Source organism: Triturus cristatus, chromosome 2_2 (assembly GCF_964204655.1).
Source record: "Triturus cristatus chromosome 2_2, aTriCri1.1, whole genome shotgun sequence".
Classification (NCBI taxonomy): domain Eukaryota; kingdom Metazoa; phylum Chordata; class Amphibia; order Caudata; family Salamandridae; genus Triturus; species Triturus cristatus.
The window spans coordinates 174,882,215-174,899,391 of record NC_140582.1 but is presented as its reverse complement, the minus strand read 5'-3'; the positions used below and the strand labels follow the sequence as shown (position 1 = coordinate 174,899,391).

At 49.6% G+C, this 17,177-nt stretch overlaps 1 protein-coding gene across 3 annotated transcripts in view; it reads right to left on the bottom strand.

Annotated features, from left to right (window-relative positions):
- The window catches only part of SMARCAD1 (SNF2 related chromatin remodeling ATPase with DExD box 1), a 683,175-nt gene that overhangs the window by 38,755 nt on the left and 627,243 nt on the right, over positions 1–17,177 (bottom strand). For all 3 annotated transcript variants that reach the window (XM_085641145.1, XM_085641146.1, XM_085641147.1), the window contains one exon: positions 8,149–8,258. In XM_085641145.1, coding sequence (XP_085497271.1) covers positions 8,149–8,258 — 110 coding nt within the window. The remainder of the gene's footprint in view (positions 1–8,148; positions 8,259–17,177) is intronic.

Below are 17,177 nucleotides of genomic sequence, written 5' to 3'. Positions count from 1 at the left end.
GTTCTATATAATCCACAGCACCTCTGAATTAAACATGTGTTGGAAAGGAAAATTCTTGCTCGAAATCATCTTTTCCTTCTTAGATAAATAAAGTTGGAATTTATTTAAAACTATTCAACACATTTAGAGCATTTTTATTGTCTCGATATTTTCCAAATATGATGCCTTCCCAACAATCTATTTACTGTACCTTGCCGGAAATCAGCTATATTACAGACTGATAACCGTTCGGTATCAGAATTGTAGGGGAATTGTGACTCTGGAACAAATCCATGTACAAATTCCTCTTACTGAAATGACATTTATTCCGCAGATCATGACTGGGCGGACCTAAGACATTCTTCATTATCAATGCAGGGTTGCTAGCTGGGAGGAGCGAACATCCATTATATCTTTTGATGGAGCAGGGTTTTGCAAAAATGAAACCTGCTCAGTGAATACCCCATAACATGTACTAACAACACGTAGATGTGGTAAATACTAACGTACACCCAACATGAACATAGGGGAATTGCTTTGCGCGTGCCTGAAATACCACGTAAATAAATAATATTGTAATAATGCTTTTAATGCCGCTTTTGCACTAAGCTTATGCTAGGTAACATTCATGGGGAAGTAGTGTAAGGTGGGTGGGAAACAGAGAAAGTCTCATTATCATATAATTAATAAATGTTTGTTTCCTTCTAATTTAGTGCGCTGAATAAAGCCTCCATTTTTAAAGGTTGACATGACTGGGACGGTGAAGTCTTCTCGAGCAAGTCTGCTTTGACATGAGACATGAGACAAGCAAGATGTGCTGAGCATCGCAGATGACATGAAGGAGTGAATGACTGATTGAAGGCCAGAGCGTCAAATGACTGCCAATTGTTGTACCCGAGCGGGAGACCGGGGATGTGCTCTGCGAAAATATTGATTGATGAAAACGTATGAATAAACTGAACTTTGGACCATGGGAACTATCTTACACAATAAAGCTGTTGAATAAATGCAAAGTCATGGTGGCGTGACCATGCCACCCCTCAAAACCCACCAATCCCTGTGCAAGTTGAAGAACAAGTTACTTACCTTCGGTAACGATATATCTGTAAGAAACATTACTTAGTTAGATTCCTTACCTTAGACTATCCCAGGCGTCAGGCTGGATCTGGAAAGATTTCTCGTCAGCAATACCAGCGTCTGCGGCTCCGCGTCCGTCGTCGGCGTCGTGATCGCCGGGATGACGTCGTCGGAGTACTTAGAAGCCGCCCTCGCGCGCTGACGTCAGTTCTGTACATAGCTTTCCACGCCAAGAACGCAGAGCGATGCAAGAAACCGACACTGGTGCCATGAAACTAGGGCCCTGAAAGGGATGACCTTAACCCTAGATATCAGTTCGCAGAACGGGGAGGATGGGTGGGGCGGTAAGGAATCTAACTAACTAATGTTTCTTACAGATATATCGTTACCGAAGGTAAGTAACTTGTTTATCTGAAAGAAACACGTTAGTTCGATTCCTTACCTTAGAATAGATACCCCAGCAATACCAACCCCGGTGGTGGGTCTGCGAACCAAGATTACACCAGAAAGTCCTGGAGAACGGAACGGCCAAAGAAGCCGTCTCTCCGGACTTGGCTGTCCAGGCAGTAATGCTTGGCAAACGTGTGCAGCGAGGCCCACGTTGCTGCCTGACAAATGTCCTGCAAAGGGACTCCCCGTCCCAAGGCAGTAGTAGCCGCTGTGGCCCGAGTGGAATGGGCCCTCAGCCCCACAGGAGGATCCTTCTTGGCCAAGGAATACCAGGCCTTAATGCAAAAAACGACCCACCGAGAGATGGTCTGCTTGTGCACTGCCCGCCCCTTCTTAGCGCCCACGTAGCCAACGAAGGGTTGGTCGTCCACCCGGAACTGTTTGGTGCAGTCCAGATAGGAGAGCGCACGTTTGGGGTCCAGGCGGTGGAGTCTCTCTTCCTCTTTCGAGGGATGCGGAGGCGGAAAGAAGGTGGGCAAGGTAACAGACTGGCCGATGTGAAAGGCAGTAACCACCTTAGGAAGAAAAGAAGGACGAGTCCTTAGAACAACCTTGTCCAGATGGACAGAGAGGAAAGGAGGTTTAGAAGAAAGAGCCTGGAGCTCACTCACTCTTCTGACAGAGGTGATGGCAGCCAGGAAAGCAGTCTTGAGAGTCAGAAGACGAAGAGGACAGTTATGAAGTGGCTCAAAAGGAGCGCACATCAGATAGGTTAACACCAGATTCAAGTCCCACTGAGGCATTACAAAGGGGACAGGAGGAAACATGTGAGTAATGCCTTTTGAGAATCTATGAACAACAGGGGACTTGAAAAGAGAAGGCTGATCAGAAAGCCGTAAGAAGGCATAAACAGCTGAAAGATAACCCTGGATGGTGGCCAGAGCAGAGCCCTGCTGGGCCAGGGAAAGAAGAAAGAGGAGAACCTCTGAAAGAGGGGCGGAAAGGGGATCCACAGCCTTTGCTGTGCACCATGCCACAAATTTGTTCCACCTGCAGGCGTATGCCGTTTTAGTGGAGGGACGCCTGGCTGCCAGAATGACATCACAGACTTCAGGAGGCAAGTCAAATGCCATCAACTGTTGCCACTCAAACTCCACGCATGGAGGTGGAGGCTGGACAGGTTCGGGTGGAGGACCGTCCCCTGCTGCTGCGACAGAAGGTCCTCCTGAAGAGGCAGTCTAATCGGGGGATCGATTGACAGACTGAGTAGCTCGGGATACCAGTACCTTCGTGCCCAGTCCGGAGCCACAAGGATGACTTGGGCCCCGTCGCGCCTGATCTTCTTGAGCACTTTGAGCAGAAGTGGTGTAGGCGGAAAGGCGTATAACACACCGCAACTCCACTCGCGACGAAAAGAGTCTCCGAGCGAGTGCCGCCTTGGAAATTCCAACGCGCAGAACTGATGACATTGCGCGTTCTCTTCTGTGGCGAATAGATCTAACCAAGGCTCTCCCCACTGCCGAAAGAGGCCTTGCGCCACGTCAGAGTTCAGACGCCATTCGTGATCCATCATACACCGGCTGCCGAGTTCGTCCACCCTGGCGTTCAGAGAGCCCGCCAGGTGCTGAACGACCAGGATGATGCCCTGATGTTCCAGCCATGTCCAGAGGCGCAGAGCCTCCTGACAAAGGGTCCACGACCCCAACCCGCCCTGTTTGTTGCAATACCACATGGCGGTGGTGTTGTCCGTGAACACCTGCACTACACTTCCCCGGGCAGAGGGAAGGAATGCCTTCAGTGCAAGCCGGATCGCCCGCAGCTCCAATAGGTTGATATGGAGCCGGGACTCTGCCGGAGACTAGAGGCCTCTGATCTCTGCCTCTCCCATGTGGCCCCCCCATCCCTGGAGGGACGCATCCGTCACTACTACATGCTCCGGTTGGGGTAGGGAGAGGGATCTGCCGCAGACCCAATCGCGGTCCATGAGCCACCACTGCAACTGTCTTGCAGTGCCCTCCGAGATCAGGACGTGGTCGGACAGGTTGCCCCAATGTTGAGCCCACTGGAACTTCAGGTCCCACTGCAGAGCCCGCATCCGCCACCTGGCGTGATGTACCAGCAGGATGCAGGAGGCCATCTGACCCAGCAGCCGTAAGGTCAACCTGACCGAAACTCGGGATAAAGGTTGAAAGATCGGAATCAGAGCCTGAATATCCCGAACCCGCTGTTCGGGAGGAGAGACCCGAAACTGCGCCGAGTCCAGAAAAGCTCCGATGAAGAGGAGCTTCTGGGAGGGACTCAGATGTTACTTCGGCACGTTGATGAAGAACCCCAGCGAATGGAGGTCGGCCGTAGTCTGGAGATGGGAGACGACTGTTCGGGGCGAGCCCGCCTTCAACAATCAGTCATCGAGATAGGGGAAGACTGGAAACCCTAATCTGCGCAGATTAGCTGCGACCACCGCCATCACTTTCGTGAACACCTGAGGGGCACTGGTGAGGCCGAAGGGGAGCACGGTAAACTGAAAGTGCTCGTGGCCTACCGTGAACCGCAGGTAATGCCGGTGGGCCGGCACGACGGGGATGTGGAAATAAGAGTCCTGCAAGTCCAACGCAATCATCCAGTCTTCAGGGTCTAGAGCAGCCAGAACCAGAGCTAAAGTCAGCATCTTGAACTTCTCCTTCCGGAGGAAGGCGTTGATGCTCCTGAGGTCCAAGATAGGGCGTAGGCCCCCTTTGCCCTTTCTTGGGAACCAAAAAGTAGTGGGAGTAACAACCCCGTCCCACTTCTGGGCCAGGAACGCGCTCCACGGCCCCCTTGGCCAAGAGGGCCGTAACTTCCTCCCGCAGAAGTTGCAAGTGATCCCCCGACATGCGGTGGTACTGCAGTGGCATGGCTGGAGGGGTCGCCTCGAAGGGGAGGGAGTAGCCCCTTAGGACGATTTGCAGCACCCACCTGTCCGATGTGATGGTACGCCAGTGGAGCAAGTGATGGCGAACTCTGCCTCCCACCAGCGTGGAATGGGCCTGAAAGCTCGGACTAGGAAGGGTTTGAGGCAGGTGCTGCGGGGGCAGATGTGGACTGACCGGCTCTTTGTCTCCCTGCTCCGCCATGGCGGAATCCACATCCACGACCGCGTTGAGGCTGAGTCTGCGGCCTGTGGCTGGACGAACGTGCGGGGGCGCCCCTCCCTTGGCCATGAAAGGGGTGAAAAGTGGAAGATTGCGGGCGCGGGGCTGAGAGGCCCAAGGACTTGGCCGTAGCCCTGGAGTCCTTAAAGCGCTCCAGTGCACTATCCGCCTTGTCGCCAAAAAGGCGCCGGCCATCGAATGGCATGTCTATGAGGGTGCTCTGGACATCCCCTGAAAAGTTTGTGGACCTCAGCCAGGCGTCACGACGAATCACCACAGTCGTCGCAATCGCTCTACCCAGCGAGTCCGTGGTGTCAAGTCCACATCAAATGGAGTATCGCGCTGCATCCCGCCCCTCAGCCAGAGCCTGGGCGAGCCATGTCCTGGCCTCCTCCTGACAGTGGGGCAGCACGTCCGCCACCGTATCCCACAAGGAGTGGGCGTAACGGTCCAAAAGGCACGTGGTATTAATGGACCGCAACCCCAAACTGAGCGAGTAGAAGAGCTTCTTTCCGAACTGCTCCAACCTTTTGGATTCCCGATCCGGAGGAGCGGACGGGAAGGTGGTCTGGGACGTAGAGGCCTGGATAACCAGACTCTCAGGGGTGGGGTGTACTGACAGAGAACTGGGGTCACCCGGAGCAGGCTGGTGGTGCCGGGCCACGTTCCGATCCACAGGATTGACAGTGGAGGGCTTGGACGAAGTGCCCATTAGAACGTCGGTGAGGGCTTCATTGAACTGCAGTAGTGGCTCTGAAGAGCTTACTGGCGGTTGAAGCACCTCAGTGAGTAAGTTAGTCCTCATGGCCACTGCAGAAAGCTCCAGGTGTAGGGTCTTGGCAGCCCTGCGCAGCACCACAGAATAAGTCGCTCCCTCCTCCGTAGCCACGGAAGGAGGAGAGATGAAGCCAGTGTCAGGCGAAGTATCGAGACCACTGGCATCCCCAGCTCGTCAGCCCAGTCCTGACTTAACTGGCACTGCTGTGCCAGAGGGTCCTCAGACCCCTTCCAGTCCTCCCCTTCATCCGTCTGGCAAGCAGGCAGAAAGGACGGAGCCGGTGAAAGATGAAACGTTCATTCATCGGTGCCGGACACAGCGCCGGGCGGCGCCGTTCCGACGCTGGACCCGGACTGGGGCCGAAACAAGGGACGGCGTTGTCCGGAGACGGCGCCAGGGGCGGCACCGAAGGGGTCGGTGCCGGTGGAGGTATCGTAAGGTCAACCAGCGTCGACCAGGATCCAGGCCTGAATCCCACAGGGACCTGCGACGTCTGGACCGGAGTTGACGACGGCGCCGGGGCCGGAGCCGCCGGATCGCTAAGCCCCCCATTCGGACCTGCGGGGCCCAGAGGCGCGCCGGCAGGCCTCGACGGCGGAGCGAGACTACTCATGGCCACGAGGAAGTCCCGAATCTCGCCCGGAGTCGCGTGAGGCCCAGGGACTGGAGGGTATGAGGCTGGACGTGACTCCTGTGGCTCCAGCAGAGCCGCACGGGTGGTGCCACCCGAACCCTCGGGCGAGTCGCACGACCGGCGCGGGGAGTCAGAAGAGCGATGTCGCTTCTTCGACTTCTTCTTACTGTGCCTCGACTTACCTGAATGTGAGGACTTCGAACCAGACGAGCGGTGGTGATTTCGACTCCGCGACCAGTCCCTCGACCGGGACCTCGAGCGGCGCAGAGACGACTGCCGGAGCTCGAGGAGCTTGCGGGACTGCTCCCGCCTAGCCTTCGAGGTCAACGCCCGGCAGTTGGGGCACGACTTGTCATCATGGTCCGCCCCAAGGCAGTAGAGACACCGATGGTGGGGGTCGGTAACCGACATCAGTCGGTGACGGACGTTGCATGGCTTGAACCCGGGCATCCCTACCGGCACCAGGAGTCAAAGTCGACTCGAAAATGGAGACAAAAAATGTCCAAAAAGTTAGTCAAAAAGTGACTAAGGGTATGCTCTTCCAGGATCTGCGCTTACTGGCGCGGAAAAAAGAAGAACTGATGTCAGCGTGCCAGGACGGTGTCTAAGTACTCCGACAACGTCTTCCCGGCGATCACGACGCCAACGACGGACGGGGAGCCGCAGACGACGCCTAGCGACGCGCAAGGGTTTTGCTGACGAAAAATCTTTCCGGATCCAGCCTGACGCCTGGGGATATTCTAAGGTAAGGAATCTAACTAATGTGTTTCTTTCAGATTGTAGAATGCAACATTAGTGGGTTGGTCATATCACTTTTAGGGTATATCTGGGGTGTGATTTAGAAGCTTAGGATGACAGAGAGAAGAGGGGAGATGCGTCGCTGTCAGTCGGTTTTGCAGCTAGGACTAGCTGTTCCTGACCTGTCCCGTTCCTGATTCTATATCTTATGTTCTCTGATTCTGTATTGGGGAGCCCCCGCCATTTCCCTATGCCAGGAGTGGTTTTGCTATACAGACCAATAGGTTTGTATTTAGCCTAAATCATCCTGAAAATCTAATATCAATGTATTTTTGTCTCTGAAACTTTTGTCCCTTCACCTATCCACTCCATCAATAATATTTGATATGCAATATTTTAGATGAACTTATTGTCTCTTCATCTATCCTTCGGTTAGGTATATTATGTGGCCTAATTATTTGCTGAACCTTTTGTCTCTTACGCTATCCACTCCTTCATTGCATAAAGTCATTGTCACTGAGTTTGAAGGTATATATGTATTAATGTTCTCTTCTCTGAGAGTAAGTGTTTGTAAATTGTGACCAATGCAACTGAGCATTAATCCTCTAATATCTGAGATAAAAATGTAAATATTAACTTCATCGAGAGACTGATTATTTTTATTGACTAGATGGTTAATTAGGTCATTAGTTATCATTACCATCAACTATTGAACTAATTGGTCCCTCGACCAAATAAGAGGAAAGTGGATACTTAGGGAATCAATTATTAAAAGGTCTCAAATTGAATTTATAATGAGAGATAATTGTTGGTATGAATACAATTTACCCCAGCGCATCAGGGATCTTGGGTGAATGTGTATGGGCCACTGTAGTGTGATGTTGCGGAGTATTGATCCCTGATCGATTTTTGGTATTGGCCATTCAGTACCAGAATTGGAAAGAGTGTCATTCATATTAATCTGAAGGGGAATTGTGACTCTGGAACAAATCCATATACAAATTTCTCTTACTGAAATGACATTTGTTCCGCAGAACATGACTGGGCAGACATAGACGGGAGGGACTCAAGACATTCTGCATTATCAATACGGGATTTCTAGCTGGGAGGAGCAGACATCCATTATATTTGTCTCTGCCAAGTAATAATGTAACTCACTTGGATGCTGTGAATACTGGAGTGGAGACTAAATGACAATCATTTGCAAATAAAGAGTATTTCCATATTTTATTTTATTTATGCTTGAACAAAAAAAATACCAAGGCCCCACCCAGGTTGATATATATCCTGTGGATGTTATGACCCTTTAGGTATCATAAAGGTATTGTATATCTTATTAATTATATGTCCGAAATACATTTGAAACGTTTAATGTAAATCAGCAAGAAAAATAAGCTACACTCATAATCTGAAATGCTTACCAGCATCTGCAGCAGTCATATCCTGCTCCAGTTTCAATTTGTGCTGACTAATTTTCAACATGGACTCTTCAATTGTTCCTTTGCTGATTAATTTCGTAACACGTACTTCTCTAAAAAATAATCAGAAAAAAAGGAAAGGAAAACACGTTATCATGTTCTGGAGTTACCACAGTTAGACACATTGCTGTGAGAAAGAAATATGTCTAAGCTTTGTCTTTACAATTCCTCAAAATCTACGTTGTGATATGTCTACAGCAACAATCAAATTAACAGAGGCACTTACGCAAGAGAAAAAAGAACCAGGGACATCAGGCTTTACAGCTGCATTTCATCAATGGACAAAAAAAGCAATAAAATGTAATGTACTATAATGCAATATATATTCATTTACAAAACAGGTAAACCTGTATTATGGTTCTGCATCAAACATATAAAAGCACAGAAATTCAGTAATTATGGATTTCAATGCGTGCAACACGCCAAAAATTGCGCCAGACGCAAATACCGCCCTCTTGATTGTCGTTTTTTGCATCTGTGCTGTTGACATATTGGGGTTTGGTGCATGGAGATTGGCACAAATGATGAAATGTTCTGTGTGTATTCATAACCTAGCTAGCGATTTTCAAACACTGCACGTAATTCCAGATATTCACAAAGTTGTTCAGATGGGGCCTCCATAAGAGGGGACACATTTCAGAAGAAGTCTGCAGGTCTTCCACACACAATACTCAAGATGCAACGTTTTATGGCAGTAAAAGTAGAGTGTGTGACAAACCTTGAACAGACTGTTAGATCGTCACCTGAGATTCCATGTGGGTGCAGGAGACAGTCTATGGGATATCACTTTCTTGGGAAGTCACAAAAGCCTTAACATCTGGAATTTTAAAGCGAGACGAGTGTTCCGTGTTCTACATGTAGGATACAACTTCAACTAAGTATAGAGAAAAGAGGTGTAGGAAAGGCCTGCTTTCTGTAAATGAAAAAGGTAGACAAGTATATCCTGCAAAGTAGACTTTAAAGGGTCCGAAGTCTTTGGAAATGTAGTAGTGAACAAACCTTTTCCATTTTGTCACCTAAAAGACTCATGTGGTGGGCCGCTGGGCATCCTTTAAGATGGAGACACATTGCTGGGGAAAGTTGAGGAACCCTGACTCTAGAACATCATTTGCCAAATCGCATGGTTGAGCTGTCTGAGATCCCAATGCCTCACATCAACTTTGCCTCTGTGTAAGATGGTCCAGCCTGAGTGAGAGTCTCATGTGAGGGGTGGCGGACTTTTCCATGAAAATGGGGAACCAGTTGTGTCTGGTCTAGGCTGCAGCGCCCAGACTGTATATCACTGAGGTTTGTCTCAGTTTGCTTGCCATGTAGGGAAGCAGAATTAGAGGTGGAAAATTGCAGGAAACTATCCCTAACCCTTCCAGCCGAAGTTCATTGCCCGTGGACTGTGGGTACCTGGAGGCTAAGTTTGGGCATTTTGCCTTTTTTGAAGGGGCATACAGCTCTATCCGTGGAATCCCCCAACATTGGAAGTGCCTGTGCGAGTGGAGGGGTGAGGGGTCCCATTTGTGGACTTGCAAAAGCGTTGCCCATCCTTGGGAGATGTCATGCTGCCATGTGGTGAATCGTGTAGCAGAGTATCCAATTGTAGGAAGTTGGCTTTGTATATACTATATCAAAGTAAGGTATAGTGTGCACAGAGTCCAGTGGATCCCCAGAGTCTTAAGTAGATAATACTAAAAGCTCTATTTGTGGTCGCGTGGGCGAACAATTAGGCTTATCAGAGGGTGTGTTAAGCATTTATTGTACACACTCAGGCAATAAATTATAGCAGACACTCAAAGACTGAATCCAGACCAATTGTTTTTACAAAAGGTTATTACTTTGTTATTGATTTCTAGAGCCAAGAGGAACTCAGTCACAGGTAAGTAACAGTTTCAAGAGCAGTAATACTTTTCCAAGTACAGTAAGAATTGTTTTGTAAGGCAGTAGAAAATGCTTTACAGTATTGGAAATACTTTTGTAGAATCACATTGAAACATTAGAACTTTGCAATAGAAGCAGATAAACTTTTGTATACAATAGGTTTTGTAAATGCAATGCAATTCTATGGGGAAAGGAATACAATGTTATGCGTTAGCAGGTAAGTATTCGACTTACAATCCCAGTCTTTGAGGGTTTTGATTAACACTGGGCAAGGTTCAGTTTCAGGTAGGTACTGCGCCACCAGCGGCACTGGGGCAGCCGGGTGCAGAGGGCAGTAGGCCCAATGTAAATCAAAGGAGGCTGGGGGCACCTCAAGGAGGCACGGTTTACAAGGTTACACGGTTAAGCTCCCCAAGGCCTGGAGGGCTGAGGATGCAGAAGTACCTTTTGGTGGCAGACCTTCTGAGTTGGTGCTGGACACGGTCAGGGGGACCCTTTGTGTTGAGGCTGCAGGCAACTTTGTGGGGTCCAGGAGAGGTCAGCAGCTGATGGAAACGAGTGAGGGTGACTGGGGAGACTTCACAGGCCAGGTGAGTCACTTGAACTCGGGCCGTGGGAGTTGGGTGCAGAGTGAGGAGGGGTTGCGGAAATCTTGAAGATGGAGTTTTTCTGGACAGGGCCACTGTCCTCTGGAGAGCTGGTCTTTATTGAAGAGTGGCAGTCTTCCTGAGGTTCTTGGAAGTCGCTAGCCACAGGACAGGCATTGTTTACTTCGCAGCCTTGAGAAGCAGGAGACAGGCCGGTAGGCCTGGGGCCAAGGCAATAGGGGTCTTCTTGCTTTACTGCACGGAGTCTTCTTCGTTAGTCTTCTTCTTAGGTTGCAGGAATCTGAGGATCAAGATTCAGGGATGCCACTACAAACTGAATTTAGGGGAGTTACAGGGACCGGCAGATGGCCAATGGGATACTTGCCTTTAGGGTGACTACACCCTTAGAATGTCCTCTCCCTTTTGGGGAGGGGGCATCCCCCTAACCTGATTGGGTTGAATCCCTCTATTCATGATGGAGGATTTCCTAAGGAGGGGTCACCTCGGTCCAGGGCATCTTAGGGATGGTCCTGGCAGAGAGGGGACAAACCTCTCCGGACTACTAAATTTTCCCACTGACCTTGCTGCCAAAAGTGGGGCCTGGCCATGAGGGGTGGGCATCTCCAATATCTGGAGAGGGCCTGGCTAGCATATCAAAGGGCAGGAAGCCTTTGAGGTTCACCACCATGAATGCTGTTCCTTCTTGGAGGTAGGTGTGAAGTAACTCCACTCCAAGCAGCCTTTGCCCCTGACCCACAAGAGCTCCCACCTCAGGAGTCATAAACGTGTGTGTGTGGCTGGCTGGTGCACTGTGAGATGGATACAAGGAAGTAGATTGTTGTCAGGGGGGTACCTCTAAGATGCCCTCTGAGTGCATTTTGTAATAAATCCAACACTGTTATCAGTGCGGGTTTATTATGCTGAGGAGTTTGATAGCAAACTCCTTAGCATTCAGTAAAGCCATCATGGAGCTGTGGAGCTCGTAAGGACAAACTCCCAGCCCATGTACTCGATATGGCCCCACTGCACCTAAAATGCCTGTGAATGGCACAGACACTGTGGGGGCGCATTGCTCATGCAGCTGTGCGCTCGCCAGTGGTATAGTGAACCCTGCCTTAGGCCTGGGCTGTGAGGCCTCCTAGAGGGGTGACTTACCTATGCCACAGGCAGTGGTAGGTGGGCATGGCATACAGGGATGTGCGCCATGTCAACTCTGAAGTTTTATCTGCACCAAAACACACAGTCTGGTCACAAGGCCCTTGGTACCACTTGTACCTTTTACAAGGGACTTAAATGTGAGCCAGAGGTGTGCCAATTGTGAATCACAAAGGTACAGTTTTGGGAAAGAACACAGGCACTGGGAACCTGATTGGCAGGGATGTGAATGCTTCAACACAGAGCCTAGGAAGGGTTCAATCTGCAAGGACTGTAGGTGGGGCTTGGTGGTGTTTATGGTGAACCTCAGGCTGTGGAGCAGGCACAGAAATGTTTGTGTGTGGGCTAGACACTGTAGCTTGCGGTTGCTCTTCATCAGCCAATCGTCAAGTTAGAAAAGACATGAATGCCCTCCCGTCGCAAATACTAGAGTGGGGTGGCCCAAGAAATTAACAAGGAGAGGTGAGGGAACGGTCTGGCTGTGCTATTAGAGCCCATACATTAGCTAAGCCCTGAAAATATTTGCTATGTGAATCATAAAGCAAACGTAAAATACGATAAAATCTCATCAAAATTCAAAAACTTTTTTTTTTTAAACAAGTGAGAGCTTTGCCATTAATATCTCACATTAAAGCACTGCACTGAGAAGTACTTATTAAAAGTGATCGTTTTTTAAAACTAACAGAAACCCATTTCTGCCCTGTCCCCACACTGAGGGCAATGCCACAGGTGAACCAAGAGGCAAGACAGTTGTCATGTGAACCCTGGATGTGGTCCAGATTATTATTGACCCACATTATAGTCTGTTAAGTCAAACACAATAGATTTATGTACAGCTAGTATTCAGAAATCATGCATTTGAAAGTTCTTTCATATGCAAATATGGAAAAAAGGAATTTTAGTGAAATAAAATATTTGCCCGAGAACGCACAATTCAAGCAGGGAAGCTGTGAATAAACCAGGTATTCTGATTTCGCTTTGCACATATCAGCCAGTAAATCGGTATCTATTTGTCACTCCCTTTATGTTAATGGTTTGTTTTTACATCGTTGTGCACTTTTCTGCAGTATAGCGCAAACAAGACCCAAAAGTATTTTAGTGCCTTACATGATCACAGGTTTCATTACACAAGGTCACATTCATTTTTTTTTAGTCAACAAGAGATTTCGTGATTTGCTCAGAATCACAGAATAGTGACCCAACACTGAGACTCGAACCTGGTTCCCTAGTTTCAAAGTCGGCAGCTCCGGTCGCAACGCCACATCCTTGGAAGAGCAAGGATGGCTGACAAAAGCCACATGAATTCTTGGCTCAAGGTTCCAACAAGGCCTCAAGCAGGGGCAAGCTTCAGACTCGAGCCGGGTTCGAGCTTTCAATAGCCCTCCCGCCACCAGCTCATAGGCAGCCACCACAGCTGGGCACTTCCTACATACCCTTGGAGCTGTGGTGGCCCCGAAAGGAAGTACTTTGAATTGGTAGTGTTGCCCACTTACTACAAAGCAAAGGTACGATCGATGAGAAAAGTGGATGGGCATGGAAAAATAGGCATCCTTGAGATTGAGAGTCATCATCAAATGTCCCTGCTGATGGAGTGGGGAGGGGTGCCTGCAGAGTTGCCATGCGGAAATGTTCTGAATGGATGTAGTGGTTGAGGGGCCACAAGTCAAGGATTGTCCGGATGGAGCCGTCCTTTTTGAGGATGTATGGGGTGGGATGTTGGAGGGGTTGGTGTGTAGTTTGATGCAACAGCAGTTGAGGACCACCACTCAAACCCTCTTGTCAGACTTGATATCCTCCTAGAAAGAGAGAAGATCACATATCATCCCCAACAGGTGATGTGTGATCAGGTGGGGGGACAGGGCAGGTTAATGGAGGTGGCAGCCTCTCTGCTGGAGCCACCTTCCATCTCATCCCTGCCTTTACCCTTGTAAGAGACTGTTGCACCCCCTTTCCAGTTTGCTGAGCGAAGGAATGCTATCGCATCTGGCAAGAGTGGAGTTGCTTGGGCGAGGTTGTCTTTGCTCTCCCCATGCTATTTATGAAAGGAAGCCATGTATGAATTAGTCTTGAGCACACCCATGGACTTTGCTGTCTCCGTATCTTTACCAGCATATTGAACCCAGAAATATTGAACCAGGTATGGCACCTAAGGAGAATGCTAGTATTGTTGCCCCCAGAAGCTGTTTACTCCGCATCCAACACAAAGCAAATGTTGGCATTAGAGATCACTTGGCCCTCAGACTCTTATATACTTCCCTCCTTTCCAATAATGCTCTGTGAGATGCTTATGTCGTTTTTGCATCTCCCCCCACTGTGCGCTATTGTATCTTGACAGGAGTGCCACAGAGTTGGTTATACACCAATGGTTTGCTGCTCTGACTTTCTCCCTCTTGACTGCTAAATCAATCTCTTGCTCTCCTTGTAGAGAGTAGCAGTATCATCAGTACCCGGGACAGAGGTATGCTCGCAGGCGGCATGAACCACTAGAGTATAGCTTAGAACCTGCCCCTTTATATACAATGGGTCACTATGTAAAGGCTTGAATTTCTTTTCGACACTCTGGGTCACCACCCTTGCCTTCAAAGGCTCCATAAAGGTATCTCGAGTAGATTTTAATATGCCTATCAAAATGGGCAGGAACTGGTCAGTTCACTCTGATTTGGAGAGCGTCTCCACAAGAGAGCCATCGTCATCCTACTGATGACATACAAGTCTACTTCATAAAAGGCTGTGGGCATTTGAACCACCTTATGATAAGCCATGGTGTTATCAGGGGTGAGGTCTTAACTGGGTAATGGTCTAAATCAGGACCACCTGGGGTATCCACATTACAGTCATCCCAGGGACCATCAGTGGGGCCATGGCATGAGGGTCAAATGGGCTACCCGGGCTCTTATATGAAAGAAGGGACCCCTCTTCATCAGTGCCTGCTGGTTAGAGGGAGGTTTGAGGAGGGTGCCTCCTCGCAGGCCAGTTTCTTCTTTCAAGGAAGAGGTTCTGGAGGTAGCAGCTTTGATGTGTATTTGACTGTAACCAGGTGGATAAAGAGGTATTTCTGCCTGGCATCATATTCTTTTTGGAGCGTGCAAAGTATTTGGCACTAGACGTACTCATCTCTTAGCATTCACAGAGGTCTTGAGGTCTGCATTGGCATCGAGGAGGCCTTCAGTGTCGATAGAATCTTGTTCACAAGCAAAGATGGAGCCTTTGGTGCTTGTTTCAGGCCGGCCGGATAGTGGTCAGCACCTTAGAGCGGCACAGGCTTGACAGCTAACGGAGACTCGATGCTCTTGGGAGGATGACTTCTCGGCTCTGAATCTTTCTGCTGAGCCAACTAGAACCTGAAGGCTGCTGGAGCCCTTGGCTTGCCTTTTTTTTGGACCTGTGTACGAGGCGCGACGCTAGACTCCCTCAGGAGCGGCACTCTTCCTCGGTATGGGATTTCTACTGTGGTTCTGGCTTGGTAATACAGGCCTGAGGGCCAAATGGATACTCCCAACATTGGGCATAATCTAGGCACGAGGGGCAGTCTTGGTGAGAAGGCCAGCGTTCAGTGCCATCTAAAGGTCTCCATCTCCGTGTAGTTGGAACTACTCAAGGACATTGTTTTTGCAGTGGATGTCAGTTGTGTGCCCGGGAGCCAGATGGGCTACAGTTCTCTCCTTTTCGCTACAAGGGGATCTTCTACCCTAAAAATGTATGCGGTCTATCAGGATTTCTGAGAGTATATTTTCTGGTGTGCCCAGCACCGTTCCCTTCAATACCCAGGGATTTTCTTGGATCTGAAAGCGAGGCATGAAGCATAAGAGGGATCATAATTGACAGGGAACAGGCACAAGTTGCACAATTCACGGTGGAGCACCCACAGATATTTCAAATGGCAGCTAGGGCAATTTAGAAAGGGCGTCTGTTCCACCATCCACACAGCATTCTCTTGCTAAGGACTGAAAGCGGTTCTCAGCCCTTGAGTGGTGTGAGGCTCTCAACTGCTGCTGTGTTGATGACAGTCTTTGGAGTTGCCAGCTATTGGGGAGACGGAAGGACTGGAGCTTGCTCACATCCAATGCAATCAAAAAGTAACCAAACTGGGCTGGTTAAAACGTGTTTAGAACGCGTCGTCAAAGTCAGAGCTCACTCAGTGCACATCTGAAACAGATGGATCTAACCCGGAGTCAGTGCCCATGCGCAACGTACACCTAGACCAAGCGAAGGAGTCGTAACACAAGTTGTGAATGTAAAGACTTCTTTGAAGAAAAACGTGCAAACGTCCGAGCAGAACACTACAGAGCAGGAATATGCTAAGCATGTGCATCTAAAGCATGTGTACTCATAGTACTGCCCGGCAAGCCTTCCTTGGCGGCACCCGGACCTTGCAGGCAACATACCTCTGTGTTTTTTATATCGCCGGTTGCAGCAGCGCGGAGCTATGGGGGCCGGGCGATTCTTTTAAAAAACATTCACTTGTTAATAAGGTTTTGTTCTATTTCACCTCTTCTTAGCGCCCCTGCATCTCCACTCTGATTGAGTGGAGATGCAGGGGCGCTTTTGAGTGGAGATGCAGGGGCGCTTAGAAGAGGTGAAATTCAACAAAGCCTCATTAACAAGTGAATGGTCTTTAAAAGTCCTGAGAAGTACTTGGGTGCGGCGGCTGTGTGTGTTCCAGGGAAGCTGACTCAGCTCAGGGTGAGGTGACAAGGACAGCAGGGTGAGGTGAGGGGGGACAGCAGCTAGTGAGAGCAGCGGGTGAGTTTACAGCGGAAGGAAGACAGAGTGCGACAGAGAGAGGGAGAGAGAGAGAGATGGAGAGGGGGAAGACAGAGAGGGAGGGAGACAGACAAGGAGACAGAGGGAGAGGAAGGGAGAGGGAGGGAGACAGAGGGAGGGAGGGAGAGTCAGAAAGAGGGAGACAAACAGTGAGTGAGACAGAGGGAGACCGAGAGAGAGAGAGAGATAGAGGGAGGGAGGGAGACAGAGAGGTAGGGAGACAAACTCAGTGAGTGAGAGAGGGAGAGAGAGAGAGAGATAGAGGGAGGGAGAGAGGGAGGGAGAGAGAGAGAGAGGGAGACAGGGAGAGGGAAGGAGAGAGCGGGAGAGGGAGGGAGACAGATAGGGAGACAAACAGAGTGAGAGAGACAAAGGGAGGGAGGGAGAAAGAGGGAGACAGACAAGGAGAGAGAGGGAGGGAGACGGAGGGAGGGAGACAGAGAGTGAGGGAGACAAACAGAGTGAGTGAGACAGAGGGAGGGAGGGAGACAAGAGGGAGGGAGGGAGACAAGAGGGAGGGAGGGAGACAAGAGGGAGGGAGGGAGACAAGAGGGAGGGAGGGAGAGACAGGGAGGGAGAGACAGAGAGGGAGAGACA